The 26,017-nt window shown below is 38.9% G+C and overlaps 4 protein-coding genes across 5 annotated transcripts in view; 1 reads left to right on the forward strand and 3 right to left on the reverse strand.

Annotated features, from left to right (window-relative positions):
* The window catches only part of snap29 (synaptosome associated protein 29), a 28,894-nt gene extending 22,375 nt beyond the window's left edge, over positions 1-6,519 (reverse strand). Inside the window, exons 1-3 of one of the 2 annotated variants that reach the window (XM_083554608.1) lie at positions 6,056-6,453; positions 5,543-5,605; positions 4,930-5,205 (exon numbers count right to left, since the gene is read on the reverse strand). In XM_083554608.1, coding sequence (XP_083410734.1) covers positions 4,930-5,169 — 240 coding nt within the window. In that variant the 5' untranslated portion in view covers positions 5,170-5,205; positions 5,543-5,605; positions 6,056-6,453. Of the gene's footprint in view, positions 1-4,929; positions 5,206-5,542; positions 5,606-6,055 lie in introns of both variants that reach the window. The other variant, XM_083554607.1, reaches the window with a different exon arrangement.
* A 5,280-nt stretch (positions 6,520-11,799) lies between these two features.
* On the reverse strand, positions 11,800-16,065 carry LOC310733368 (uncharacterized protein). Its single transcript, XM_083554597.1, has 5 exons — positions 15,966-16,065; positions 14,920-15,147; positions 13,574-13,721; positions 13,369-13,478; positions 11,800-13,210 (listed from the first exon to the last, which is right to left on the reverse strand). Exons 1-5 carry the CDS (start codon positions 16,035-16,037, stop codon positions 12,899-12,901), a joined length of 870 nt encoding a protein of 289 aa, XP_083410723.1. The 5' UTR covers positions 16,038-16,065; the 3' UTR covers positions 11,800-12,898.
* LOC310733736 (uncharacterized protein) lies at positions 16,044-20,639 on the reverse strand (the record flags this gene model as incomplete). Its single annotated transcript, XM_083555141.1, has 4 exons — positions 20,110-20,639; positions 19,053-19,171; positions 16,472-16,900; positions 16,044-16,205 (listed from the first exon to the last, which is right to left on the reverse strand). The coding sequence occupies exons 1-4, from the start codon at positions 20,156-20,158 to the stop codon at positions 16,044-16,046; spliced, it is 759 nt and encodes a 252-aa protein (XP_083411267.1). The 5' UTR covers positions 20,159-20,639.
* Position 20,640: 1 nt separating this feature from the next.
* LOC310733361 (uncharacterized protein) lies at positions 20,641-24,555 on the forward strand. Its single transcript, XM_083554587.1, has 4 exons — positions 20,641-21,316; positions 21,711-21,800; positions 22,072-23,855; positions 24,128-24,555. Exons 1-3 carry the CDS (start codon positions 20,843-20,845, stop codon positions 22,474-22,476), a joined length of 969 nt encoding a protein of 322 aa, XP_083410713.1. The 5' UTR covers positions 20,641-20,842; the 3' UTR covers positions 22,477-23,855; positions 24,128-24,555.
* Positions 24,556-26,017: the final 1,462 nt, after the last annotated feature.

Genomic DNA, 26,017 nt, shown 5'->3' on the forward strand with positions numbered 1-26,017 from the left:
AGATGAGAAAGGTAGGCAGGAGTACAAGGAGATGCGGCAGCAGGTAAAGATTGATGTGGCGAAAGCCTAGGGAAAAAAGGCATATGAGGAGCTGTATGTTGTATGCTGGCAAGTTAGAGCAATTAAGAATGGAGATGGAAAAGTGGATAGGATTAGTAAGGAGGAATAGGGAGCCGCTGCTTTTAGAGGATGAAGAGTGGAAAGTTAGTTGGGTACAGAGGAGAGAAGAGGAATTGCAACTAGTAAAACCAATGTACAGATCCAATTATGGCCGTTTAAGAAGTTTAAGAAGTCAAATTACGGCCAGTATTTAATAATTAAATGTCAGTGCAGTTACCATGCTTTTCAAAATAAATAGATGGAGGTAAACAGAGGTACTTTTTGGTGGACAAGAGAGCATTATCTGTCTAATTATATCTTCTCTAGTTATATGTTTTTTCCTCTGTTGGGATGCAACTACAACCCCAAATCAGAAAAAGTTGGGACAGTATGGAAAACGCAAATAAAAGAAAGTAGTGATTTCTAAATTTACTTTGACTTGTATTTCATTGCAGACAATATGAACACAAAATATTTCATGTTTTGTTTGGTCAACTTCATGTCATTTGTAAATTAACATCCTTTCCTGTCATTCAAACCTGCAACACATTCCAAAAAAGGTTGGGACAGGAGCAATTTAGGGCTAGTAATGAGGTAAATTGGTTAAATAATGATGTGATTTGAAACAGGTGATGTCAAAAGGTGATTGTTATTATGATTTGGTACAAAAGCAGCATCCAAGAAAGGTCTAGTCCAGGGGTCTCCAATCTTTTCCAGAAAGGGCCAGTGTGGGTGCAGGTTTTTATTCCAACCAAGCAAGTCCACACCAAATTCTACCTGTTCAAATCTAATGATCTTCATTTTCAATGACTATCAGGTGTGACCATTGATTGTTTAGAATGAAAACCTGCACCCACACTGGCCCTTTCTGGAAAAGATTGGAGACCCCTGGAGACCCCTTTTTTTATTTGCGTTTTCCATACTGTCCCAACTTTTTCTGATTTGGGTTTGTGAAAAGGACTTCCAGTGGGAATCCTTTGCATTGATCAAGAATATCCTCAGCTTAACCCATCCAGAGTAGACATTGTCTTGAAAGGGAGTGTGGTGATAGATAAACTGGCCAACCTGCCTCAGGCATTTGGTGTCCTTTTTGGACTGATTTATGCCCTGCACCTGGACTACCCCAACAGCATGAAACAATGCTCAAGCTGGGTAGAAGTGAGCTGGCACCCAAAATGCAGTGTAAAGCAGGGTTGTGGGCGCTCCAAATATCAGTGTTTAGTGTGTAATGTTACACTTTTGAAAAAGCATTTTAAAATAGCAAAATGTTGTTTACTGTTTACAGTGTATGTTTTATTGCCTGTTGGGGTGCTCCCATTATTGTTTATTTGTTCAAAACAAATGTTAAAATATAATTGTCAATTTTGTCCACACAATGAGCATACCAGAGTTCAGAGAATGTGTCCCCTATCATACCAAAGTTTTTATGTGTGATTTGTTTCGATTCTAAGATACTGACTGTAATAATTCACATGAATCATGAATCACCAGTAAGATCAGTTCTTAAAATAGCAGAGGCGTGATGTTGCTAGACTGAAATATGCTCTTAAGACAAGAATGACAACTTTTGGTTTTAAGCGTCAAACAAAGCAGGCGTCTCTAAACTGTAACTTGGTAGCTACCAGTGGTTCTCTGTTTTTCCACCAGGAAGTCATTCATTTGACAAAATGCTAGTAGTTCAAGTGCTAATGATGAAACCTCTGTTTAAATAATGAAAAAATAAATAAATAAATAAATAAATAAAGGTTTAAGACAAGACATGTAAAATTTCATGTTTAAAAATAAAACAAAAACAAAGAATATACTGCGTTTGGCTTTTTTAAATAATTTAAACACTCCAATTTTATGATTTTAATAGAAATAGAATTTTACTCACTGTAACAAGGTATTAAGTGGTGTAATGGGATAAAGCAATTGATATTACAAACAATTTTAAGTTAAATTAACTTGGAATTTAGTGCATTGGAACATTAGGTTTTTAAGTGAAATAAAAGGGCAAAATGATATATATTATAAAACATCTTAAGTTGAATAACCTTAGCATTTAAGTTAGACTTAAGTTTTCATTACACATTTATTTTTTATTTTTTTAAGGCAATCAGTTTCCTCAAATATTTTAAGTAAATTTGTCTGGGCTTACAGTGTAAAAACCTTTACCTTTTGTGCACCCTGGAAAATTAGATATATTTTTAGCTGTATGTACACATTATAACCACCATCATCAAAGTAGAAACATTTTAAAACATTCTGGAGGATTACTAAATATTAATTAGTGAAATACCTCATTTGGTAACATGATTTGGTAAAGTGATCATTTCCTTAGAGTAAACAATTATAACCTTGCTCAGGTGTAACCAACTAACTTTCAGATTAACCACCAGACTAACTGCCCCACCTGATCTCAATTGTAGTGGTTCTGATTACTTCAGAATAAAACCAGCTGTTTCTTGAAGATTCCACTTTTAGTAATGCATGGTATTGCAAATAATTTACCATGTTTGGGAAAGTGCTTGCAAAAGACCTCTGGGATTGTTAAAGAAAGGCACAAGTTAAGAAAAGGCTTAATAATAATAATAATAATAATAATAATAATAATAATAATAATAATAATAATAATAATATAGATCAAAGGCTTTAGCTATCTCTCTGTTTACTGTTCAAAGCATCATTAAGAAGATTAAAGTGTTATGCTACCACCAATACACTGACTAGCTCAATCCATCTGTCCAAACTGGATGACAGAACCATGAGGACATTAAGAATTTTAAGCAGCTGCCAAGAGGCCAAAAAAAAAAGCCTGATCTCACAAGCTTTACACAAAGCTGGTCTGTATGAGATAGGATTCTTTTCTGAAAAAGTGCCATCCTCCATCTCTTTCGAGCTATGCATAAACATACCTAAAAAACTCTGCTTTTTGCCAAACTTGTTTAATCTGGCCATAGCACCTTTTGACAGATATACTCAAACAAAGAACACCACCAAAAACACCATATCCATATCTACTGTGAAGCATGGTGCTGGCATGATTATGTTGTGGGGGTGTTTCTCTTTAGAGGGGACTGGTGTTTCATCAGGATTGAAGAGAAAATGGACACTGCCATGTCTATCCAAATTGTTAAGAAAAACCTGCATCACGCAGCTGAACTAGACAGCTGAAAATGGGCAGACCAACTTCCAACATGACAGTTATACTGCATCGGCAAGGTCTCTTCCAGGCAAAGACTTTAAAGCAGACTGGGGTTTTAAGATGTGCTGTTAGCTTTCAAGCCATTTTGAAAAAATCACTAAGAAACTGGTAATGTTGAGGATGCAGTGGCTGGCCAAGGAAACTTGATGCAGCAAAGGAAAGACACATCATGCATATTTCCCTCCAACATTAGAAAATGTCCAGCAGTGCCATCAGCAAAGAACTAAACTCCAGTGACGACTAAGACTATGTGACAAACTCTGCACAAAACTATAGGAAAAAAGGTGCAGAAAATGGCCACAGGTGCTCATGGTGTAGGTTTCCTGTAAGTTTGGGGGCTACATTTCTACAATTGGAGTTGGAGATTTGGTCAGAATTAGTGGTGTCTTCAATGCTGAGAAATATAGCCAGATACTTATCTAAAGGATCACAAATGTACACTTTGTACATACATCAATCAGCCAAACAGTGTATCCAGATCGTTTTTACAGCACTTTACTTTTTTTACGTTGTTATTTTACAGCCTTATTTCAAAATTATGGCTGTAACAAAAGGCCAAGGAAGAGGTATATGGATATAGTGAGGGAAGACATGCAGGTAGTTGGTTTAAAAGAGGCAGATGTAGAGGACAGGGAGGTATGGAGACGGATGATCCGTTGTGGCGACCCATAATGGGAGAAGCCGGAAGAAGAAGACGACGACGACTTATTCCAAAATTATTAAATAATTATTTTCTTCAAAACTCAGAAACAATACTCCATAATTACAAAGTGAAAGAAGTGTGTTTGAAAATCTTTGCAAATAAATTAAAATTAAAAAAGTCTGTAACAGAACAAAATGTATAAATGAAGCGATGTGAATACTTTCCGGATGCACTGTATGTCACATCTTTTAACCATGTACACACTGATCTTCGTTCCTGTGATTCTGGTCTACTAGTTGTTTCTTCTACACATCTATGGTCTATGGTTGACTGGGCTTTCTCTTCTTGCTCTCCAAAATTATGGAATTCTCTCCCAACTGGGACTAGACAGGCTGAAACTTGGCATTGAAAGCATGTTTCTAAAACGTATTTCTTTAGGGTGGCTTTCAGGTGATTTATGTATGATGTTTGTCTTGTTATTTGTGTTTTTAATGCTTGTAAAGTGCTTTGAGATGCACATATAAAAGCGCTGTATAAAATAATAATAATTTTTTTTTTTACTAATCTCAAGAAGAAAAAAAAAAACAAAACAGAAAGGTCATGGATTTGAAATTTTATATGAGCTAAATGGCAGGCAACCAAGACCTTTCACACCGGCTTCAGCAAACCATGTCTTTAGCGGCCACACTTTGTACAGTCATACTCTCATGATAAGGCAATCCTGAGCTTTTCAGTTTAACTGAGGGGAAATTATATACTGTATAATATAATGACATTTTATTCAACTGTATACTTACAACTTTGTGACAACCACTTGGGGAAGGCCCACATGTAATGATCATGTGTTCACATATTTTTTGGCAATATATAATTATTTAAATATATTATTATATGCAATATATTTATTTTTGAAATTAAATAATAATAACCAATAATTTGGATGCATTTTATTTATTAAATTAAACATGCAAATGTGCATAAACAAGCAAAATTATCTTACCTCTGCTGTCTCTTTCCCAATTTTCTCTGAATCATAGATGAGGGAAAGGGAGCGACTGCTGCTCTCCATGGCAGACTGAGCTGCACGCATCACCTCTTGTTCCAGGTGCCTCTGGTGTCGATCTTCTGGGTTCATTGTGCTTTCATCTTTATCATCTTTTTCATAGTTAAAGCTTTTTGCTGCTGTTATAGCATGCTCTTCATTGTCATCTGCAAATGGGTTGTGGAAGTTTGGATACATTGCCAACCTCTGACAAGGTTCGGATAATGTGGAAGCCTATATCAAAAGGAATAGAAATATTTCAAGTCTTTGCACTAAAGCATGGAAACATGCAGTGTTTAAATAAGGTAAATAGCCAATATCCATGAACAGAGATCACAATATGGTGGAGTATACTGGTGGACTATAGACTTAAACATGGATTTTTTTTATACGATGGACAAGATTATAACTAAATTACAAATGGGGAAAATTACACCTTGCATTATCTATTCTGATTTGCATTTCTTATAATACAGGGTTATTCAAAAAGAATGATCCGATTTCATTACGCAATATTTTATTAAGGAAAAGTAATACAAAACTTCAGCCAAGTCACAAGTATTATACTCACAATCAACTTCGATAACACCTCTTTCAAATGGTCACTGACTCATTCCATGACGTTGCTTGAGAACTAAAGAATCGCGTCGTATCGGTTTATTCTTTTTAATAACCCTTTACTGTGATGTTTTTCAGTCATTAAAAAAAGTAAATATCCTTTATCGTCATCCTACATCCAATTTACATATTCCACATTGTAAATGTATACGTTTCACATTTCCAAAACATATTGTGCCTTGCACACATCCTACACTAATATAATTACATACATATTCTAAGTGTACTTGCTCATCAGCTTCTGCACATCTTTTTACAGTGCCCAGAGCCTTTATATTTGTTGGACTTACTCAACAGCTTCTGCAAAATTATCACTGCCACATCTATCTGTCAGGATATCTCGTATCATAGCTTTGGTGCATTTTCTTACACATACTAGTCACACAAATACAAAAGTGTATGATAGTCTACCTAACCTACAACCATACTATTATAGCGATTTAAAAATACAAAAGGACAAGCCTACCGTGTATCGTTGCCCGTAATAATTCTAGTGATTAGATATGTCCTGTCTTGGCGTTCACAAGTGTGTGCGAAGCAACTGCCCCCTCTTCAAAGAGAAAAATCTGGAAACACTCCTCGAGAACACGGGATGGACTTCTCAGCCTCGAGGTGACTCGTCAAAAGAGCACAAAATAGAACTGGCCTCTGCCTAGCTCGTTGCTAACAAAACATGGGAGATTCGTGCTTTGGGTCAAAAATGACTTGAATTCCGACTTCCCACTTCCGCAATGTTACGTTCAACTCAACTGGGAGTTGGTAATTGCAACATTTATCATGGAACAACCAGACTAAAATGACGTGTAAATAATGGCCGCGTCCATAGTTGCACTTTGGACCCGTGTCGCTACTCGAGTCGTATCGGAAACACTATTTGAACTGCGTCAAATGCGTCTATTTCACCGAAGATTATTACATAACTTCAGACAGGAAGTAGGCGCACATGCGCAGTACAAATAGTGTGTCCGGTACGGGTCGACTAGCCCAGGATTATATATATATATATATATATATATATATATATATATATATATATATATATATATATATATATATATATATATATATATATATATATATACATATACACACACACACACACACACACACAGTACAGACCAAAAGTTTGGACACACCTGCTCATTCAAAGAGTTCTCTTTATTTTCATGACTATGAAAATTGTAGAGTCACACTGAAGGCATCAAAACTATGAATTAACACATGTGGAATTATATACATAACAAAAACGTGAACTGAAAATATGTCATATTGTAGGTTCTTCAAAGTAGGCATCAAGAGAATGCCAAGAGTGTGCAAATCAGTAATCTAAGCAAAAGGTGGCTACTTATATATATATATATATATATTTTATTATTTACACATATGTGGCCGTTGCAACGATACGCAACAAATTCCACTAGGGTTCTTTTATTCCAATTAACAATATATATATATATATATATATATATATATATATATATATATATATATATATATATATATATATATATATATATCCTGCTTGTTAATTTTTATGTGGAAGAAGATAAATGAGGAGTTAAATGAAACAAAATTACAGGACAAATATTTTTAACACAAAAAAAAATATATATCATAAAAATAAAATAAAGTACTACCTGATGTACAGAATCTGTTTTTATGGTGTGCAATATATAAAACAATAAATCATCATTTATCCAGTAAACAAACTACGGCAGTGGCAATTCTATAAAAAAAGAAACAAATGCCTCAAGTTTACATCATTGACCAACATAAGGAAAAGTAAATTACTCCTCCAAGATCCTATGGCATGGTTTACTTACTTTCCAAAGTTACCCTTCAGTGCTATTTATGCTCCGATAGGCCGAACACACCAAGAGAACTTGTATTGCTTGCACGTGCTACATAAATCAACACATTCATATTTGATGCATTTTTAAACTAATATACATCCGAAACACTGACCTGATGCGTTAGCTCACACTATGCTAACCTTTGCACTTGGAAATCGTGCATCCACACAAATTACTGCAGACATACATCACCCTTCAGAAAACAACACGGGTAAGAAATTTGCAATCTATTTTAAATTTACTTTATAATGGATGATACTGGATCCTTCACCTGTGTTCTTTTTCACCAGGCAGGCATAATCTGTAGCATAAAGAAATAAATGCACCTTAAACTAACACCCGGTTACATTCTCCCCTGCACCAAAGTAAGCGCCCTCGATTACTCCTTCAGGGCCAGGTTCCTCTCAACCTCCTTTACTGTTTCACAGAATACAGTAGAACTAGTTGATTGAGTTACAGTAGCAGTGTTCAAAACAGACTTAGGCTCATGGTACATATTTAAGTGCTGACCTGCATTAAGTCTCCTGCTCCTACGTGGTGCAGCCACAGGACCCTTTGTCTCACTAGTGGTGTCAGACATTTCCTCTGTTTCGGAGGAACTAGCAAAATCAGACACACTTAAACTGGCATGGTCAGCATTAGCCACCGACTCAACGCCTTGAGGGCAGACAGACTGAATACCTAGTCCCAGCACTGAGTTACCATTACTCATCTCCATCAAAACCATGTCTTCATCTGAATCTTCTGACTCCCCTTCTTTGGAGGGGTCAGACTTAACTTATGGAGCGTTGGAGCTTTTTCTGGGTGCCGGCACAGGAAGATTTACGCGCATTCTTACATCAACTCTGTGTACCCTCTTTGTTGGCCCTTCCTCCAGAGGCTCTACCGTATAAGTATTTCCAAGAATGTCTATTACTCGAAAGACTGTTGGTCCCCAAGCATCCTGAATTTTGTTGTGACCTAATGGCCTGTTTCTTAAGTACACCAGTGAACCTACTTCAATTCTTGGACAATAAATTCTGTCTTTCTGCAATTTAATACGCTCAGCAGCTTTCTGTTCAGAATATTCCCTTGCCCTGGCATGCGCATCACTCAGACGTTTTTGATGGACTGCTAACCAGTCATGCTTTTTGTCAAATGCCTGCTCTCGCCCCAACAGCGCATCCACTGGCAAGTGAGGATTAACACCAAACAATAGATAATGTGGGGAGTAGCCTGTCGTTGCATGCAGTGTTGCATTGTAGGCGTAAACTAATTCTGGCAGATATTCTGGCCAACGGCGCTTCTTTTCCGGTGGCAAAGTGCGCAACAGATCATGCAGCGTCCTGTTGAACCGCTCACATTGCGCGTTACCGGTGGGATGGTAAGGTGTGGTGCGGCTCTACTTCACACCATAAAGCTTACAGAGTTCAGTTACAACTTTGCTTTCGAAGTTATGGCCCTGGTCTGAATGTAGGCGCTCTGGGACCCTGTACTTTATAAACCATTCCCTAAGCAATACCTTAGCTGTAGTGTCTGCCTTTTGGTCACGAGTAGGAAAGGCCTGGGTGAATTTTGTAAAGACACCTGTGACGACAGGAACATTCTCACGTCCATCTAACGCCGGTTCCAGCACAGTGAAGTCTACAGCAACTACTTCCAGTGGCGTAGAAGCCAAGAATTACTTAATCGGTGGATGGACCTTTGGTTGTGGCATTTTACTTAAAACACAATGCTGACAATCTTTAATCCACTGGGCAACATCATTGTGCATACCCACCCAAAATCATCTCAGCAAGTGCAAGGTACGCTCAATGCCTTGATGGCCCATAGAGATAACATTCCCATCTACCACATCCCTAATCACTCAATACAGTAAACCCTGACGCTCCCTGATCCTATCCCAATGCTTCAACATGGACTGAACAGGTTTAGGCAGAGCAATGCGCTCCTTGCCATATGGTCTCTTCTTTTGCTCCCACAACCTCCTAAATACACTAAGCACAGAATCCTGCTGTTGAAAGGCACAAAGCTCATCAGTAGTATAACCTGGAAAAGTGTGTGTATTTTCTTCCCTCAGCCCATTAGGATCATCATATTTGGATTCCACCACCCTCATCTGCCTTACTTTACAGCTGTGTAGCCCAGCAGAAACAAGTGCTAGGGCTGTACCGCGTCTAATCAAAATACAAATTGCCACACAACCATCATACTCAATCAACTGAGACAGGCTCTGGCTCCCCTGCAAATGCCTGCCTAGAGAGTGCATCAGCTACTACATTTTGATATCCTGGAGGGTACTGGACATCAAAATCAAAGACAGACAGCTGTGAAACCCACCTCTGCTCAATTGCCCCAAGCTTGGCTGTTTTCAGATGGCACAAAGGGTTATTGTCTGTAATCACAGTGAACTTGGAACCCAATAAATATCCTGGAAATTTTTCGGCAATTGCCCACTTAAGAGCAAGAAGTTCAAGCTTCGTGCTGCTGTAGTTTCTATCATTTTTTTTGCATCCCTTAGTCGTCTACTTGCAAAGGCAATCACCCGCTTGGTGTCCCTTGCTGCTGGTACAGAACAGCACCGAGCCCTTGGCTGCTGGCGTCCATCTCCACAATAAACGGTTTTGTAAAGTCTGCAAAACCTAGTATAGGGTTACGTAGCACACGTAAGCTTATCCTTGAGACTGTCAAAAGCAGCCTGGCATTCTTCAGTCCACAGACACCGCAGCAAGTGATTAGTTTTGTTTACACTTCCGCTATTCAAACATAAATTTACATCATCATGCAAGGGACCAGCTATTTTAGAGAACCCCTGAATTAATCGCCTATAGTAACTGCAGAACCCAAGGAATGATCTTAAATTCTTTAACGTAGTTGGAACTGGCCACTGCTTCACAACAGCTACCTTCAGGGGGTCTGTGCTGATACCATCCGCAGATATCTGGTGTCCTAAAAATGCAACCTCTGACAGAAGAAAATTACATTTCTCCAGCTTTACCTTCAGACCAGTCTCTTGCAGCCACGTATCAACACAGTATCCAGTCTAGCCAAGTGCTCCTGAAATGTTGACGAATACACTAAAATATCATCTAGGTAGACCAGCAGAATCTGAAAGACTAGGTCATTCATGGTGACCTCTGAAAGGTCGCAGGCCCATTGCAGACGCCAAACGGCATCCGTAAATACTCATATAACCCAAAAGGTGTTAAAAATGAAATTTTGTGCCGATCTTCTTTCTCCACCACCACCTGATAGCCACTTGCTAGATAAATTGTAGAGAAATATCACGCTCCCCGCAGAGCATCAAAGCTCTCATCTATGCGGGGTAAAGAAAATGCATCGCTTTTGGTCTTCTGATTTAGTTTCCGGTAATCTACACATAACCTAATGCTTCCGTCTGCCTTACGCACCAGAACTATAGGTGATGCATAGGCACTGTTACTCTCCTGTATGACTCCCTTCTGTAACAAGTTGGAGATATGTTCCCTCACTTCACGGTACTGATTTGGTGGAATCCTACGATATGGCTGTGTAACAGGATCATCATCGGTCAAAAGAATCTCGTGCTTAACCTTATCAGTATACCCCAGATCCTCATCCTTTACAGCAAATACATCAAGGTACGTTGTTAATAATGACCTGAACTGAGCTTGCTTGTCCTCAGTACCAGCCACGTCATCCTTATCCAACATGTGCTGTAAACAGTTTCTATTAGGCTCACCCTTTACATCTACAGTCACTTGTTCAGTGTCAGCTGAGATTCGCTGAAATTTCACTTTACAATGCTCTGAACTCTCTACACACCCTACTTTTGACAGGATACCCAGCCGTGTCCTAGGGGACAAGAACACATCATCCGGAGAAAGATTTAAAATATCAACAGGTACACAAAGATTATTTGCAACAACAAGCGTACGAATGACTACCAGATCTCCTGACAATGGAGTACTCAAAGGTTCTAACATCCTAAGCTGTTCAGTTCCAAGATCTCTATTAGACGCCCTTGCCAAGATAGTCACTACTGACCCAGCAGGTATTCGCTCTGTCCGTTTCCTAGCGACCACTGCAACACAGGTCCTTTCAATAGTACACGTCTGTTCTGAAAAACATCCCTCCAATCGGAATCCACTTTTGCATCCAAGGTAGTATCAAATTCTGCATTGACTAGCTGCCTACAATGACTGATTATGTTCATGCCTAAAATACATGGGAGTGAATTATCAGGGCTAACAATGTCTTTAACAACTAAGAAGCCACAGTGCGGCATCTTAATTCCCATGGCCTCAACCTCCAACTCCAGGTAGCCAAGATAGGGTATGTCAAGCCCATTGGCAGCTGTGAGTTTTAGCCAGCCAGTGGTGGAGAGCATGTCACACTGTAAAAAATCAGTCTCAAAAAACAAGATAAAATATACCTAAATTAGGCGAAAACTGCTTAAAATAAGCAAAATTATCTGCCAGTGCAGTAAGATAATTTAACTTGGTAAGTTTTCTTAAAATAAGACAAAATGTCTAGTTTACAAGAAAACCCTAAAATCTTAAAACAAGTGAAAAGGGATCAATTTCAAGCAATTTTGTCTAGATTTAAGCAAGAATAGATTAGTGAAGTAATTCAATAATTGGACAAAACCCCTTAGAACAAGCAATTTGCACTTATTTCCTAAATTTGTTCCTCTCAATATTTGGAAAAATGTCTCAAAACAAGGCTACATAATGAACAAAAACAAGCACAAAGGCTCACAATTAGACTGTGATTGGCTGAAAACTAGACATATACCCTTGTATCAAGCACCTTGATATAGAATAAAATCAGGTCATACCACTTAAAACAAGAATGGCCTAAGACTTATCCTTTTCTATAAATGACAACCCAACAACACTGAATTCCCCCAGATGGTCATTTATTCAATGATTCAACACACAATGTTTGGCAAGAGTCTCAAACTATTCTTTTTTACATTAAGTAGGGGTGGGTGATAGAACGATAATATGCCCTGATAACATTCTCATTAAGACTATATATCCCCCCCAAAAAAGTGTTTAGTAAAGCAGCTATACTTGTGATGGTAGGTACTTCCACGATCAGCAATTAAGGAATAAATGTAAAAACGGCTTGCATGAACTGTTGATATCAAGAATTCAACTCTTGATATCACCAATTCAACTCTTGATATCAAGAATGTACAGCAAATATTGATATCAAGGATTGAATTGTGGATATCAGCAAACAAGGATTAAATGATAAGATGGCTTGCGATAGGCAGGCTACGGTAGATTAGTCAGTCTGGGGTGAGAGACGCTCATAAGGGTAAAATCCAATGGAGAAAGGAGGATAGCGTCCTTGAGTTTCAAAATAAAAAACTTAAATGAAGTAGGCCTTATTTAGTAATGTCTATAAACGGAGATACATCTTCTTATACAAGATCAGCCAACAAACTCAGAACAATGGAATATAATGCAAGCGCTTCGAAGACAAGCCTACTCTCCAATAAACTTCTTCCACTCAGCCATGGCTTTCCTGTAGGATGAAGTTGTGTCCCTCTCATGGAGCTCATCTTGCAGTACCTCGGTTTGAAGGACTGAGAGCAGAGTAGCAATGCACTTTGGGTAGGTCAAGTGCAGGGCATAACAATACGCCATCAAATAAAGGGCTCCCTCATGCAGATGGTTCTTGGGGAAGGTTGCTACTGGGGTGGTCCCGATTGCCACCATGCAGTTTTCTTTATCCACAATCAGGACAGGGCAGGAAAGGGGCCTCCTCTGCAGATAAGTGTTTGGATCCTCTGAAGGCTAAACAGGAAAATGAATTGCTAAAAAAAATGAAGGTATAAGAGAAAATAATAACAGGACAGAGTCTGGGTGTTGAAACAATCACAAAACACAAGGCTAAAGACAGATGTTTGGGAATCTATGTCACAGTAAGGAACTAGAAAGAGGTATTATTTTACCATCAGGACATGAAGCAGGGCCTCACTCTCTCGTCCCAACTTCTTGGCCGGAGCAACTGCAGATGGGAACATGACTGGCAGGGACTTCAACATGTTAATGGCTCGTTCCTCTGCATGAGAGAAATTGTCATACACGTCATTTGTTACTCTGAATTGTGACGAAAACAGTATTACATTGATAAAACCAAGGAAATGTAGATCTTACCTGTGTTTAATGTCATCGGTGGCTTCATCACCTTTTTCATAATACCGTAAAAGACCGCTTGGCTCTGGAAGGTGTCCCAGCGCTCCTTCACCTCCTTAATGTAAGCAGTGTTGTCTTTGCTGACAATCCTGCAAAGTTCACCGAGAACCTGCAAATCATTCAGTATAAAAATAAAACAATGACACAAGTCTTCTCCACTCAAAAAATAAACGAGTAATAAACGAGGCTTCCACATGTAGGAAAAATGAAAATCAAGAGTTTTTTTTTTGGTTAAGTAAAGGGATGTTACAGTCTGTTTACATCTTATAGTTGTCCAGCACTAGTATTCGATGTACACCACGTACATTTTACATGCATTTATGTCAGAAACGCCATATTTCAAGAAAGTCCATAACACTCAAACTCAACTCTGAAATACTTTGTCAACCATACTGTAAAATTTGTCAGTTTAAGTTTCCAAATAAAACGCTCTGTTCTGTTTTAAACAAACTCAATACATCACTTACCTGACAAATGCGCAAGTAGATCTCTCGCGCTGTCGACACTAATCGGTCCAATGCATTGCCTCAGGCACGCAATGCTATCAGAGAAACGGGGAAATCTTGCAATTTGGAAAGTGGGTTTATAAATAACGAATCAAAAAAGTAAAACGGACAAATTACTCAGAAGCAACATTGGCGTAACATAGCCTTGATTTGAGTGTTTGGAGTTTGGAGTGATATCTTTACGGAATGAATGGGCTTCAATGGGCAACACAAGCTGACCAAAAGCTGCATCTATACATCGAAAGAAGCGAGGTATGCACATAAAAACTACTTCAGGTAGTTGACTATATCAAATACATGTGCAAAACAACTATAAGATGTAAATAGAGTGTAACATCGCTTTAACTTCAAGTTCTATTAGAGTGCACGATGGTGCTCTAAACTAACAGATTTTGGAAGGCTAAGTGAAGACATTTTCCTATACAGTAGTGTTAGCCTTTCAATAATTACAGTTCTCCCTTGAAACCACAAAAAGTGTATGAAATTGCATAGAACATTGAGGCTCTTGTGACAACTAGGCAGATCACACAAATACAAATGTACACACAATTACACACTGTATCTGTGTCCAACTCACACACCATCATGCCTCAGATGGCAAACCAATCCTCCCCCCCCTCACCCCTGACCTAATCAATTCCAGAAGAAATACAGCAGACAACCCCAGCCAGCCTCAACTGTCACAGTGAGGAGACTGGGAAAGTGTTTATGAATGACAGTCTGTATGTACCCCAGCACCTTGTATCATCCTCTGACATTTGGTTTAAGGGGACTAATTCTTGTCTTGGTTTGTTTACTTACATGGTTAAGGTCTTTAAAGCATGGATACACTTCAATGATCTTGGCAGGCCTGTCCTGGTCCTTGAGTGTGTCCGAATCGATGAATGCTCTTCTTGCCTCAAATTCCAAGTCGAGCAGTTGGGCAACTGCGTCTTTATTTCGGCTTCGGTCTCTTGTACACTTCCTGAAGGGTTCTGTAGTGCCTTGCTTGAGCCTGTTGGCTATCCTGGTCTGTAGAGGTGTTTTCATCTTGAAAGAGAAAGATGAGTTATTGTGCTTGCTAGTGCTGCAACAATTATTTGAATTAATCGATTAATCGAAAATGTTGCCGTCATCGATGAATATTATTGTTTTATTTCATGTGCCCACTTTCTTCTAATTTTTTACACTAGGATCAAATTTGCTTTCTTCCTGCAGATGGAAACCCTGGCATGCTCTTTATGCAAACAGTCATTGACTTACAACAGCACGACCGTTCTGCTTGACTCGCACCAAGCGATTTATATTTTTGCAACAATGCCCCTTTGTTGAATACGTCACTGACTTGAAGATACCAAATATATTCCATGTCTTTAGTTTCCTCAACAAATAATTATTAAAAGGACTATTAAGATTTGAAAAAAACAGGTTGTTTGTTTAAAGTACATCATGCTGTGAAATGTAATAGAAACGTCAGACCATTTTTGTTTTGTCTTACAAGTGTTGCGGGTGTTTAGTGGAACAGAAAATCCACTGAAGTACGTTTTTCAGACATTAGACCTTAAAGTAACATGCTCTGGCAACGGCGCCTAAATATGCCAAGGCTACAGGACGCTGTGTGGTCCAGCGGTTAAAGAAAAGGGCTTGTAACCAGAAGGTCCCCGGTTCAAATCCCACCTCAGCCACTGACTCACTGTGTGCGTGAGCAAGTCACTTAACCTCCTTGTGCTCCATCTTTCGGGTGAGACTTAGTCGTAAATGACTCTGCAGCTGATGCATAGTTCACTGACTGATAAAGTCGTCTGCTAAATAATAATACAGTTTACATTTTTCTCGAAGTTCTCCAAGACAATAAGTGGTGTACTTACCGATTCTGTCAGAAAGATTCTGCAGTTTGGCGGTTGCCCTTTCTGGTGTGCTGCTTCTAGCAGGAGAGGCATCCAATATCACAGTTGATGCACTTGAGTCCCATCACCCTGCTCACTTGAGGTTCCAAAATCTATGCGCCGCCTTTTACGTCTACGGCCCCTCTCAGGTGTTGGGCCCTGTGTCCTTTGTGGAGACCTTATATTCTGAAGTCTCTTGTAAAGTTGTCTGAAGAGTGTTACCTATGACATATTATGTCATGATTACATAATGCTTCCTGAAAAATGCATACTCCAATTGGATTTAGATTTGACCAGACTGCTGTGAGAATCATGCTTAGACTAATCCTACGCTTTCTAATCCATGTGTGCATAAATACATATACTTCCAGAGAAGAGTGGAGAAATGGTACAGAGCAATACTCTCCTTACACCAAGAAATACAGTTTAAGTATCTCAACTAACTAAACATCAGGAATTTCATTTTACTAAGTCATTTATCTACTCACCCATGAATGTTTAGAGCCACCAGGCTTGTCTTGCAGCATGGGATAATATTCTTCAAGTCTCTTAGCCATTGCAATGATTTCTTCTTTTGAAGGATACCTGACATCTTCAGCCTCAACAGTTGCCCTCAGGATGGAGACCATGTTGGTCATGGTATTTCTCACCAGTCTGCACCGAAGTTCCTTTGACAGAGTGCAGCCCCCCCCCTCTCTCCCAATGTTCTTCATTTCGAAGTAATGCTTGCGAACTTGCTCCAACTCAGTGTCTGTGTAGATTACATACTCAGGGCTGGGTAGCTGTAAAACCTTCTTGGGAGTTGCTCTTTTCAGGGAGGTGGCTCCGTGGAGGTTTGTTTGGGGTGGCTTATTCGAAGGGGATGCAGAACTTCCATCACTAAGACTTTGTGGGTGTCCGGCGTTTGAGGCCTGCTCCTGTGAATATGTAAAGTCAAGTCAAGTTTATTTGTATAGCGCTTTTCACAACAGACATTGTCTCAAAGCAGCTTTACAGAAAACAACAGTGAAGGTGAATGGTGTGCGTTTGTCCCTGATGAGCAAGACAGTGGCAAGGAAAAACTCCCTTAGATGTTATGTGGAAGAAACCTTGAGAGGAACCAGACTCAAAGGGGAACCCATCCTCATATGGGTGACATCAAGAGTTTGGTCATAAATCTTTCAACAAAACAGAACAATTTGTGATCATCATAGATCCAGCATCAGCTTCTCCATGCCAGGGCCTTTAAACACTCGGCATCTACTTCTCCATGATCATCCATAGGTCCATAATCTTCACGAGGTGGGACGTGACTGGAGCTGGCCAAACCTCAGGATGCCTCAGGATGGGGAGAGAAAGAAAAGCAGTGGAGAGGAATTAGCGTAGCTGCTGTTCATGATATTAACAGCACAAGTTGATAATGTGCATGTCATCATATATTCTGGAGCACAAGGTTGTGATGTGATGTGTGTGATGTGTGTTATGTGTAGGCTTTGCTAAAAAGATATGTTTTTAATCTACACTTAAACTGGGAGAGTGTATCTGAACCCCGAACACTGTCAGGAAAACTATTCCAGAGTTTAGGAGCTAAATGTGAAAATGCTCTACCGCCTTTAGTGGACTTTGCTATTCTAGGAACTACTAGAAGCCCAGAGTTTTGAGATCTCAGGGGCCGTGACGGATTGTAGCGTGTTAAAAGACTGGATAGATACATGGGAGCCAAACCATTTAGTGCTTTATAAGTGAGTAGCAGTAGTTTGTAGTCTATTCGAAACTTAATAGGAAGCCAATGTAGGGACGATAAGATTGGGGTTATATGATCGTATTTTCTTGACCTAGTAAGAACTCTTGCTGCCGCATTCTGAACTAACTGAAGCTTGTTTATTAATGATGCAGGACATCCACCTAGTAATGCATTACAGTAGTCTATTCTAGAGGTCATAAACGCATGGACGAGCTTCTCTGCATCAGATATAGATAAGATATTTCTTAGCTTAGAAATATTTCTAAGGTGAAAGAAGGCTGTTTTTGTAACTTGATTGATGTGATTTTTAAAAGATAAGTTGCTGTCTAAAATAACTCCCAGGTCTTTTACCGTTGAACTAGTAGTTACAGAACAACCGTCTAAATGCAGGCTGAGATGCTGGAGCTTCTGTGTACTATTTTTTGGGCCGATGAGCAAAATCTCCGTTTTATCAGAATTTAATAGCAGAAAGTTATGGGTCATCCAATCTCTTATTTTTTTCAACACACTCAGTTATGCAAAAGTTAAGAGACATAAGAGACATTTCACTCATAAATCCATGTCAGATGCTTTCCGACCTCAATTTATCTAATGCTAATGAGTCCAATTCCCATGCCCTCAATTGTGTAGATCCAGCTACCTGCATCAACCCCAAATTAATAGAAATGATGAGCACATGATAAAATCATGTTTGGATTGTATAGTGCACATCTTTCCCATTAATTTGAGGTTGAGGATAATACTTGGCTACAAAGCAGATGACAAGGGACTTGGATCCATTATCCAAAAATTGAAAAGAATATCACATACTTGAATGACTACGACCGACCTTAGATACAAATCTTGATTTTTTATTTCATAGTAAAAAATGGAACAAACAATGGTTTTTGCATATGCTTCTTCAGGTTCACTCTTACACCTTTTTGTTTTGGACTTGGATCCATTTTGATATTAAACTACCTTAAAAAGGTCCATAAGCATCTAAATAATTGCAAGTGAAATGTCCTACTAAGGGGCAATGCACCAGCAATTACAGGGTATTATAAGCACATTTAAAGAATCAAGTCCACAACAATACGCATATAGGAAATTAGAGTTGAATTTATCAAAGCACATCTTGATACTGGAACGTAACATCAGTTTTGTCATATTTCACATGTCCTATTACAAGCCATATTTGTGAAATTGCCAACTCCAAATACAATTTTTGTTGTGCCAACCATTGGGCTGGCATTAAGACATTAGCTAATCTAGGTTGACCAGTCTTTACAAGAAAAAAGAGCTACTATATAAATACAAAGATCTGGATCTACTTTGAGTTGTACCTAGATAAACTGCTGCCTTACCTCAGGATAAATAATTTGCCAGATACTTCTTCTCCTCAGAAAGTGCTCAGGGCCCGGAAAAAGGTCCCTTATATCATCACGCGAGAAGGTGTGCAACAAGCCTTCACTAATGTTTGCAGCTGTTAGTACAAAACAGTAGAGTTGAACTTACACATAAAGTAATAACAAAACGCGATAATGAACAAGAATAGCAGTCCTAATGCTACCTCTACATGTCATATATAAGTAAAAAACACATAGCTAGATTAACTTGGAGGCATCACCACGGGTATTATTACCAAATGACGAGTCAGACATACGAAATAATGTAAATTTGGAATTTTTCTAACGACTCGTTTTCGATGTTAGAAGCCATTATGACAGAAAAGAGCGTCACCGTTAGCTCCGCCCATTTTCTGACATCCACGCCCGTCCTCCTTCATAGGGTTCAACGCCATAATATAAATATTCAAAATGTTTACTATATTAACGCCCTCATATCTTACAATCCGCTTGGCTTAATATTAAATGACACCGTAAAGCAAATTTTCATTTTTTTACATTTCTAAATGACCCACAAAGAGCGGACCAGATGGAAAAGTTTAGACGATCTGCTTTTTAGTGAACACGCAAATTTAAATTTGCGGCACGACTTGCGGAATTAAGATTAAAAAATATTATACCGTGGCCACGTGGCAGTAGTTTACGCCATTTTGAGCTGCCACCGAAGCCATTTTTGTCTGACACGGTGTTTTGAGTTCAGTATATATTAAATAAACAAGCAAAATAAAAAGTTAATTACACATGGTATGATTTCTTCAATTACTATAGTTTACTGAAATGTGTTTTTTTTTCAAATCTGAGTGTATATATTTTTTTTATCATTTTTTCCTGTTTCAAAATCATTGAGTTGGTGATATTTTAAGTCAAAATATGTGTATTGTGATTAATATTTATTGTTAAAGACAAAATGAGACAGACATGAAAGGCCTACGTTACACAGCAACGTTAGCAAAGCCTGTGCTCATTTAGCTAACTGCACAGGGCACTACAGTTAGTACACGCTAATAAATCTTACCTTTTAAAATGGTCAATGTTGTGTCATCCAACTTCTTGAAAGTGCCCATCTCCGACAGCACTGATATCTAGGCGGAAAGACTAAAGTTAGATGAGGAGAAAGTGCTAGGTTACCTCCTTGACTGGTTGTTAGTCGTAGCTAGACAGTAGCTAACGTAGCTGCGTTAAACTAACAGATACATTTTAAAATATTTAAAAAATGAGTCGCTATGAAATACACAATTTCTTACGCAAACTAAAGTTCAATACCTACTTCTATTTCACGCAAACTGTTCTGACTTCATCTTATGACCACTGGATTCCAACGACTTTTTCAGTGACTGCCTGCAGTTTCAACTGCGCAGGTGAGAATGTGGGTAGCTGAAATTCAAACTACTGTAGTGAGGAGGGGTTCATCAATACATCACATTTGAACATTTGTTTGCTCTGGGATGTATTTCATGAGATTTAATAATTCAAAAGTAGATTTCCATCTTTATTTACAGTTTATTACGATAATTTAATTGAAAAAAATATATACATTATACTGATTTCCAGCTACTTAACTATTTCCCCCCCACTTTGTGACGGGTGGTATAAGCCAATTAGATCCGCGCGAGATCGAGAATAAGTAATTTTGCTTCAGTGCGCAGCAGAGTACATACTGTGCTTAGGGACACTTCAAGAAGTTTTCCTTTCGAACTAGCTAATAGATTTGTTGGCTCAACACGCTAGATAATTGTTTGACAGCTGCAATGAGTTGGCGGTGCGTGATTTGCTTTGTATTTATGGGCCCGACTTTAAAGTCTCTTTTGAGCCACATCAACAGAGCACATGGTCGCAGTCCTGATTTTCGTGTCATTTGTGGTATCGATGGCTGCGCAGAAGAGTACAGGGTTTTCAACTCCTTTTACTATCATATAAAACGTACGCATGCCTTATATCTGTCAACTGGATGCCCACCAAGAAGCGGGACTACAGAGACTAACCGAGAGTTAACTGAGCAACTCAACAGAGATCCTTCTCAAATCGGACTTGAGAACTTTGACACACCCATTTTTTCTGGTTGCACTAAACGCGAACCGCTGACTACAAACCTTGTTCATCAGCCAGCCCATGGCGATGTTGTCTTTAAAGAGCCACACGGATCAAATTCCACCGGCGACGCAGTCCCACCAACTGGCGACAAGCAGCGGGATTCGGATTCTGTGACACAAAACACAGACATGGTAGGTAGCTAGCTAGCTAACTACTGTAGCTAATAATATGACGAATGTATGCTTGATTAATGTAAAGTTTAGCAGTAAGTCTGTTAGGGGTGTTTGTTTTCTTTTTTCCGCGACCACTTTTGTTTAGTTTTGCTTTCAATGGTTTGTCAGCTTAGAAAAGATGAACATAACTAAGCTAGAAAAGTTTGGCTATTTTACTAAGGTGCATCTTTGTGATCTCAGCAGTAGCAAGCTAACTAGCTACAGTGTTGGTCTAAAACTGTCAATATTTAAAATTTGAAATATGACAAAACTAATGCTAGTTTGCCAGTACCAAGATGTGCTTTAATAAATTCAACTCAGATTTCCAATATGTGTATTTAAATATTTAAAATATTTAAAACTGCCAATACAGGAGGGGTGTCATGCATCAGGTAAAGCGAATCTGACCAGACGTGCAACTGCCTTTGCCTTGAATATTCGGGAGAAATGCCATCTTTCACAGGTATTTTTTTTTTAAGCATGAGTTTGTATTAACTGGGGTTAATGTTGAGTCAGTCATTCCTCTGTGCATTATGTAGGCTTGGCCATATTATAGTAATAGTGAGAACTTTTAGTTTTAGAAGACTTAACACTGTTTTAAGTGGTCAAGTGTGTGTGTGTGTGTGTGTGTGTGTGTGTGTGTGTGTGGGGGGGGTGTTTGTGACTGAATTAATGTGATCGATTCATCATAATTCTCAATGTTTTCTGTTGTGTTTTTTACCATTATGTTTAAGAGGAGTGTCAACGACATCGTGTCTGGGGTGCAACAATATCAAGCTTCACTGGTGGATGTCCTGAAGAACCAAATGAAAAAGGTGTTTGAGAAGCATTCTGGGAGCATGGAGCAGTTACAAGCGGAGGCAATGGCAACATTTGACAATTTTACAGATCCTTTTCTCAGAGTTGCCACTACATACATGCAGAACCGCACAATTCAGGAACTATTCAGCCAGGTCGAGCCTGAAGAAATAGTAATTTCTCACACAGCATGCAGGGTAAAAAGTGGAAATTCAAGGGTTCTTGCAATCAAAAAGAAATGTTTTTACTATGTACCCTTACTCCAGAGTCTGGAACAGTTGTTTACTGACTCAAGGATTCTCTTCATGATAGCTATAGGGCCACAGAAGTGCAAAGATTGATTTTTGTACGACATAGTTGACGGAGAGCTTTTCAAGTCACACCCATTGTTCTCTGTCAGACCCACTGCTTTGTAGTTGATTTTGTATGCAGATGAAATTAAAATATGTAATCCCCTTGGATCACATGCTTCAAAAAACAAATTGTTAATGGTTTACTATACATTGGGAAATATAGATCCTAAATATAGGTCTAAGCTAGCTGCAATTAGTCTTCTTGCCTAAAATTGTCTAAAGCAAATTACCTTACTCAGTGTGGTGTTGACGTGATTTTGGAGAGAATACATAAAGACTTAGATTTGTTGTATCATGGTGTAAAGATCCAGACTATTAATGGTGAAATGGACATGTTTGGTGCATTGATCTCCATTTGTGGTGACACTTTAGCTCAACAGGAGCTTGCTGGATTTAAGGAGGGAGTTGGGTTTGCATACAGCAAATGCAGGCACTGCGAGTGTACGTTTGAAGACATGCAGAGCATGCATTTCCATACTCACCACTTGATATTCGAGACAGACCATGCCCGATCACGGTCAACACCTTGGCATCAAATGACAACAAACTTAAACAGTCTTCTGGTCAAATGTTGGTGCTCTTGAAAATATTGCCTTTTTTGATGAATAATGTTAAGGGAAATGTATTTATGCAACTTATTCTTGAGGTGATAGAGATTACCCAGATACTTTTTGCTCCAGTAATTTCTCTTCAAACCATATCAAGACTCAGGTTACTAATTGAGCAGCATTTGAAACATTTTAAGCAGCTTTTTCCAGATAACAATATAATACCTAAGCAACATTATTTGCTTCATCTTCCCACACAAATTATGTCACTGGGCCCAATGGTAAGGCATATGTGCATGCGATTTTAATCAAAACACTGTTTTTTTAAGCAATGGTCTTCGAAGTTGAACTTCAAAAATGTCTGCAAATTATTAGTGAAGCATAATCGGATGTTTAAATGTTCTCAAAATGTGAACGGCCCACAGCACCCCATTTTTTCAAGTGAGTGAGAATTGGGCCCAGTCTTGGAGGTGAAAAATATACAGCATGTTCAGGGAAAAATAAGAGACCTTGTTGGTGATGACAAAATTCAACATGTTATCTCGGTCAAGTGGCTTGTTCTAAATGGAAATAAGTATACATGCAAGAAGTCTTTGATTGTTACCAAAGTAAATGATAATGTTCCTGAATTCGGACTTGTAAAATACATCCTTGTGGTAAACTCATCATTCTATTGCTTTGAATATCAACCCTATGACAGCTTGCACCTGAATAGAGATTTTCTAGCATATGAAGTTGACGTCCCAAACCTTGCCCAGGCAACTGAGTTGGTAGATGCTGAAAAACTAGTAGATTTTACATCCTACTACTCATGGGGGAGTGGTGGCTCCAGTGGTTAAGGCGCTGGATTACTGATCGGAAGGTCGGGGGTTCAAGCCCCGGTATTGCCAAGCTGCCACTCTTGGGCCCTTGAGCAAGGCCCTTAACCCTCTGTGTGCTCCAGGGGCGCCGTATCATGGCCGACCCTGCGCTCTGACCCCAGCTTCCAAGCAAGCTGGGATATGCGAAGAACAACATTTCACTGTGCTGTAATGTATATGTGACAAATAAAGGCTATTCTATTCTATTCTGGCTATTCCATTATTATTCAGTTTCAAAAGCAGTATGTACGTTCCAGTGAAATATTATCTTGGAGATGTCATTGCACTTCACAGATCCACTTATGACTCCTAAACAATGGGTAAAGCATCAGAGATGCCTAATGTAAGAAGTTTATTTTTTTTCTTCAGGTCTTCTAAGTTTGCAGAGGGAAAGCAAATGTATTTTTGAAGGGCGCCTCATATATTTCATGTGGTCAAAAATTTGTTTTGTTGCTGTACAGTTGAACTTATGTGCTTGTCACACACAAAGACCTAATGTGATCATCACACACCAATGAATTATGTGCTTATCACACAATGTATTGACCTCAGACAATACTGGTCTGTGGTTTTTGTCAATTAATGTTAATGGTGATGGATACATGAATGCATGCATATGCAACCATTCATATATTTCTTAATAAAAGCAGTTTGATTCATGTCTGGATTATGATTTGTTTTTATTTAAATCTTAGTTAAGGCTGCTTGTATTAAGATTATTACTTATAAGGTTGCTTATATTAAGAAATCACTACAAATCTTATTCATAAAACAAGACTTAATATCTTGAACTCCCTGCCATCAAAGTTGACCATCTTCCATTGAGACTTGGGCCTACTAATGTTTACCCTTGTGCTACCACCTTGTGCAGTTAGATCTTTCACTGCTTGTGTCAGCTCACTAATTGCCCTGCCTTGCTCGGCTATGACCTTAAGTACGTCCTCTAAGGTAATATCTTTACGTTCATGCACCCGAAGTGCTAAACGATTTGCTAAGCTACTACTATGTCATGACTTATTTGCTGTGGTACTAGTCGAGGTTTCCTCTAAGAACCACATCTGTGCTTCATCTCGGACATCAATCATAGTACAATCAGGGTGATTGCGAACATATTTACGAAGTTCCCGCTTAAGAGAAGGATCCCAGACCCCCTCTACAAACTGATCCCTCAATGCTACCGTCACATCAGCTACAGCGTCCGAGGAACATTTCAGAATCAAATTGAGTGCTTGCGACAGTGCATGTGAAAACTCTCTGATGCTTTCCCTTTCTAACTGCTTGCGACTATAGAAGCTGTAGGAGCTGAGGTGCACTACGCTTGTCTCCAAAGGCTTCTTTGAGATATACAAACAGTTCACTAACTCCATCATCATCAACACTGCGTCAACGTACCTCTTCAAGGGCTGCCCCTCTTAACAGGGACATGACAAAATCATACTGGTCATTATCAGACTGATGCCTAGCACGCAGAACGCGCTTGACCTCTTCTATAAAATCATCAACTGACCTGCCATCTTTCTCAGTGTCACCACAATAGGGTGAAATGTGCCTTTCTTTTGGGACATAAACATAAGACCTCTGATTCAATGCAGAAATTGCAGCCATGGCTTCATCATGCCTATTCTGTAATTCCCTTATCTGTTCTGGCAAACTAGTTTCACTATGGTTATCATCTGGTTCCGACATAGTGAGATAAAAGTTCTTGAAAGACTTCACAGTCTCTCTTTGGGCTGGTTGCTGCTGAACTCTGGCTGGGCCTCAGCTACAGTCCTTGATGATCCACCGATGTCCTTTCACAACACCCGGTGTCTCTCTCTGCTTCACTTGAACTCCCAGCCTCTTCACCACCACTGTATTATTTACTGTACCTTATATTACACACCTTCACAAAAAAAGATTAAATCCCCTAACCACTTGAAATACCCCACTCCTGGTACCAAAATTTGTGGCCGTTGCAATGATATATGCAGAAGACCAACAAATTCCACTGGGGTTCTTTTACTCCAATTAACTTTATATATATATATATATCCTGCTTGTAAATATTTATGTGGAAGAAGATAAATGAGGAGTTAAATGAAACAAAATTACAGGACAAATATTTTTTAACACAAAAATATA

Source organism: Silurus aristotelis, assembly GCF_946808225.1.
Source record: "Silurus aristotelis genome assembly, chromosome: 11".
NCBI lineage: Eukaryota > Metazoa > Chordata > Actinopteri > Siluriformes > Siluridae > Silurus > Silurus aristotelis.

Bases quoted from the DNA above. Each gene is read 5' to 3' on its own strand.
- LOC310733368 (XM_083554597.1), bottom strand. From the start codon at position 16,037: ATGCCTCTCCTGCTAGAAGCAGCACACCAGAAAGGGCAACCGCCAAAC. The intron at 15,148-15,965 runs GTAAGTACACCA...TTCTCTTTCAAG, and splicing joins GAATCTTTCTGACAGAATCG to ATGAAAACACCTCTACAGAC. The intron at 13,479-13,573 runs GTAAGATCTACA...TCTCTCATGCAG, and splicing joins ACCGATGACATTAAACACAG to AGGAACGAGCCATTAACATG.
- LOC310733361 (XM_083554587.1), top strand. From the start codon at position 20,843: ATGAGTTGGCGGTGCGTGATTTGCTTTGTATTTATGGGCCCGACTTTA. The intron at 21,317-21,710 runs GTAGGTAGCTAG...CTGCCAATACAG, and splicing joins TGACACAAAACACAGACATG to GAGGGGTGTCATGCATCAGG. The intron at 21,801-22,071 runs GTATTTTTTTTT...ATTATGTTTAAG, and splicing joins AGAAATGCCATCTTTCACAG to AGGAGTGTCAACGACATCGT.